Source organism: Brassica oleracea, chromosome C2 (assembly GCF_000695525.1).
Source record: "Brassica oleracea var. oleracea cultivar TO1000 chromosome C2, BOL, whole genome shotgun sequence".
In the NCBI taxonomy this organism is placed as follows: domain Eukaryota; kingdom Viridiplantae; phylum Streptophyta; class Magnoliopsida; order Brassicales; family Brassicaceae; genus Brassica; species Brassica oleracea.
The window spans coordinates 27151796-27156165 of NC_027749.1; the positions used below are offsets into that span (position 1 = coordinate 27151796).

Consider the following 4370-nt stretch of genomic DNA (forward strand, 5'->3'; position numbering starts at 1 on the left):
GGGAGGGAGCACAAACATACAATAGTATTTTGTCCTGTCTCCTGTGTATCATAGGAAAAGAGTACCCGACCAAACAATCATTAATCAATGTGGGGAAATAAAACTAAACCACGCCAATAATATATTGAATGCATAGTAACAGATATTTTTACAAGGACCAAGCAAGTCTCAACATTGAGACGTGTCGTTTTATTTCATGCAACAACACAATAATACTAACGACATTAAAATTGATCAATCAGTTCATGGATAATTGTCGGCAGGCTATGAGATGTTGGTTTTGTGATGCTAGTTCAATTGATGCGACGGAACTCTGACGTAAAGCGACTTCAATATTTCTTCACCCATCTTCTTGCATCCCACAATTTTCTGTCACATTAATCGTCAATGATCGTTAAAAATCATATAAAACGGCGAAATTTAACCTAATTAATCAATTAAGCAAAAAAGCTTACGGCTCCGGGAGTGGGAATATCACGCGTTCTGAAACCTTCGTTTAAGGTATCAAAAATAGCATTTTCTATGCGTTTTGCGACCGCTTCTTCCTTCAAACCATACCTCAGAACCATCACGGCCGTGAGAACCGCAGCCAGTGGATTTGCTACGTCCTATAATTTACAAATCATTTTAATTTCAATTTTTACGTACCCTCCACAAAAGTCATATATAACCATCGAAGTTTAGTGATTTAATTAAGTGTTACCTCTCCCTCGATGTCAGGAGCTGAACCGTGAACAGGTTCGAAGAGTTGCGGTCCCTTTATCAAATATTGCATGAATATTAGGCATGTATACATACAGATTAAATAATAATATGTTTTATTAAGGGGTAATTTATATGTGTGTATATTTTTTTTATAAATACCGGGCCTCCGATGCAGGCGGAGGGAAGCATTCCAATGCCGCCGGTGATCATAGCTGCAACATCCGACAAGATATCTCCAAAGACATTCGATGTCAAGAGTACGTCGAACTGAAAACCGGTTTTAATTAAATTAAGATTATAGTTTTTACACTGTAAATCGAATTAAGTTCACTAACTAAAACGTGACGTACTTGTTTGGGGTACCGAATCAGCTCCATGCCAGATGTGTCCACTAGCATATGCGACAGATCAACTTCTGGATACTCTTCCGACATAATCGTCACTCGTTTCCTCCACAACCTCGACGACTATATATTAATCCAACCCCAAAAATAAAAAAAAAGGAATTTCTGACGACCTGTTATTAAAATATATATTAGTTTGTATAAATTGTCGAAATTACTTCTAAGACGGTAGCTTTGTCGACTGAGCAGACTTTGCCACGTCGTTCCATTGCCATGTCAAATGCAATTCGAGCGACACGATCAACCTAATTAAAGGAACAATTAACTCTAAGTAAATAATTATTATTGGCTAATGCAGAGAAACTTTGAATTTTAGTGTTATATGATTAGCTAATTAAGTTCTTTTTTCTTGAGCAACAGCTAACTAAGTATACCTCGCTACTGGAATAAATCTCGGTGCAGAAACCGGTCTCCTCGCCCTTTTCGTTGATTCCAAAGCCTCTTGGCTTTCCATAATACAAACCTAGCGTTTTAAATTTCATATCATTCAGTTAATATAACTATTTCTATTGAGACAAGTAGTAATTAAAAACAGTTTGTATTGTCATAAACAAACCTCCAGCGAGCTCTCTTATGATCATAAAGTCAACCTCTTCCGTCACACTCCTTTTCAAAGAGGAAGCTTCCAATAACTTTTTAGCACAATTAACCACAAATATTAATTATATATATATGAGTTGTTATAGTATATAGTTAATTACATTTATACATGTGTATATCAACTGATTTACCCGAGGAAAGACGGTGATGGGTCTGAGATTAGCATATACTCCGAGAGCTCTTCGGATACGCATCAGGCCAACTTCAGGCCTTAGATGTTTCGGTAGATGATCCGACGACGGCCTTTAATTACGCATACACATCTTAATATATCTCATCGTAAATATATATATATGTGTGTGTGTAAGTTGTACTTACATCTTTTTGGTGATACCAACTGCTCCTAGGTAAACAGCGTCGGACTCAAGAGATGCTTTTAGGGTTTCTTCCGGGAACGGAACTCCGGTGGCCTCGTAAGCGGCACCACCGACCAACATCTCCTTAAACTCGAAATCAATTCCTATAAAAACCAAGGAAAATCACTTTAAACACATTACTTCCGAAGCAAGGAAACTCTTGAATTGATTATATTAACAAAACTTATTGTAATATAATTAATTATAGTAACCTTCGAGAGAGCCAGCGAGGCGGAGAGCTTCGACGGCAACTGGAGTGACTTCAGTGCCGATGCCATCACCGGGGAGGACGGCAATGGTGTACTTTTTATTTGGTGTGGTGGCGGAGCATCTGATCCTACCAACACGTTTACTAGCCCTAGAGATTTGTTTGGTAGTACAAGGAATAAGTGAGACCGGTAATTTGATTCCGCTTGCGTGGATCTGAAGTGCTGTCGACATTTTGAGTTAGAAGAAACTAAGCTAGAGATGTATCACTAAAATTGTGATTCTTGATTGGATGCTTTTGACCGACGTGGGATTTTGCCTTCCGCCAGATACTTCAATTTATAAGAGAACTTTTTCTTTTAACCCAATCTTCATTTTTACCATTGTATTTTACGGATTTATTTTCACCTGTTCACATTTTTTAGTTAGTACTTATTTTCGCCACGTTTTTAAGTGTTTTTGGTTGTTTTGATGACGACAAATAAAGTGAGACAGTTAGTGTTCGTACGTGTATGGAGACTGATAACCGTCTATGTTCCCGTCTCCTTGGGATTATGATTGTCATGCACAACCAAAAGAGTGAAATAGTTATTACACGTGACAAAGCTACTCACATGATTTTTAGATTTTGTAATGAATCAAAATTGGTTATAGTATTTGATAAAATTTCTTATTTCTGTGTGATCAAGGTTCCCTAATTGGGACTGTGTAGTATTCTACACGTCTCTTATATAGCGACACTTATTTTCGCCACGTTTTTAGGTGTTTTTTGGTTGTTTTTTTGTTGATTAATTATACGGATTTATTTTCACCTGTTCACATTGTTGTTGTTGTTTCATTTTACATGTGAGTGACAAATTTCATAGCGGGAATCGACCACAGATAATAATTAATCATACAGAGAAAATGGCTTTTGCTGACCGTCTTTCGGGAATCAAATACAGTACAAGGTGATATGAATATTTTACTTTATTTATGTTGCAAGTTATTTTCACATGGGTGCTGGAGAAACGACTCGATGAACTTTCCTTTTTCTGTAAATACCATTTATAAAATATTCCTCCTCCCTTGAAAGAGACATCAGTCTTACAGATAAAATAAAGAAAACGAAGCTTACAAAATACACACATGTGAAAGATGCATAAGTGAGATAAAGCTAGCTAAGGCTGGAAATACTTAAACCAAGTAGTAAGATAGTATTCTTGAGTGATGACGGATTGGGGTCTACGAGCTGGAAGACTCGATGAATTTTTCACTTGAATATATCATTTTCATTTTTTTTTACTAAATCATTTTCATTTCATGGCCAATATTTTTTCACAGAGATCGTTAACATTAGTATTGGAGGTTTGTGCAACAGTTTTCCAACATTAAAAAGGTTTTTTTTTTCTGTGCGCAAATTCATTAAACAACGAGACCTCAGCCCAAGTTCTGGCCCAAACGTTGGGTCCATAACACTAGAATTTTCTAAAGTGGGTTTTGCCAAACGATTGGTATCAACGTTACAACAACGAAGAAAATGAAGAAACGAGATATGGACAAAACCATAAGAGAACTGTTGGATATCTTTCACAATACCATAGATCTCTTTGTTCTGGATGTTGTTGTTAATAGCTCTAACGAGAGTTGAGTTGTAAGAGAGCATCTTGAGTGTTGATAACGGAAGGTTCACTGCGGTGAGAAGAGCGGATCGAAGCGCTAGAGCAGTGTCCTGCGTGGTCGATCCTCCCTCGGGTGTTGCTTGATCCGGATTGTCCTGTGAAGATCCAAGCTTTGGCTATGCTCATTGAAAAGCTTGATTTGGCCATGCAGTCCATTAAATAACCCATATCAATTCAATACTGACGATGATACTCCGGGAGACTAGGTGAATCTCAAATGTGCCGGAGAACACATTGTTCAACGAGAAAGACGGTTGCATACTTGTGGCTGAGGCTAGAAGATGATGAGCTATGTATGCTGGCTTGGTTTGAGAGCGGGGATGGAAACTCCACTAAGGTGTCTTGGAAAAAGAGAGATGTGCCATGAACTCCGGTTCCAGAGAACTCGTTGGTAAGAACAAATGCTACAATTACCAAACAAATAAAGAGTTGACAGT

The 4370-nt window shown here is 37.7% G+C and overlaps 1 protein-coding gene across 1 annotated transcript; it reads right to left on the reverse strand.

Moving 5' to 3' along the window:
• Positions 1-92: 92 nt before the first annotated feature.
• On the reverse strand, positions 93-2581 carry LOC106325760 (3-isopropylmalate dehydrogenase 2, chloroplastic-like). The gene is made up of 11 exons (XM_013763811.1): positions 2278-2581; positions 2028-2169; positions 1841-1952; positions 1666-1741; positions 1484-1572; positions 1268-1354; positions 1056-1172; positions 865-972; positions 704-757; positions 456-608; positions 93-369 (listed from the first exon to the last, which is right to left on the reverse strand). Exons 1-11 carry the CDS (start codon positions 2504-2506, stop codon positions 289-291), a joined length of 1248 nt encoding a protein of 415 aa, XP_013619265.1. The 5' UTR covers positions 2507-2581; the 3' UTR covers positions 93-288.
• Between the last annotated feature and the right edge of the window lie 1789 nt (positions 2582-4370).

What these genes read in the sequence shown, in the direction of transcription:
- LOC106325760 (XM_013763811.1), bottom strand. Translation starts at nt 2,506, where the DNA reads ATGTCGACAGCACTTCAGATCCACGCAAGCGGAATCAAATTACCGGTC. An exon ending in ACAAAGCTACCGTCTTAGAA is followed by an intron (nt 1,173 to 1,267) that starts GTAATTTCGACA and finishes ATTAATATATAG; the next exon opens with TCGTCGAGGTTGTGGAGGAA. An exon ending in CCGCCTGCATCGGAGGCCCG is followed by an intron (nt 758 to 864) that starts GTATTTATAAAA and finishes TATTTGATAAAG; the next exon opens with GGACCGCAACTCTTCGAACC.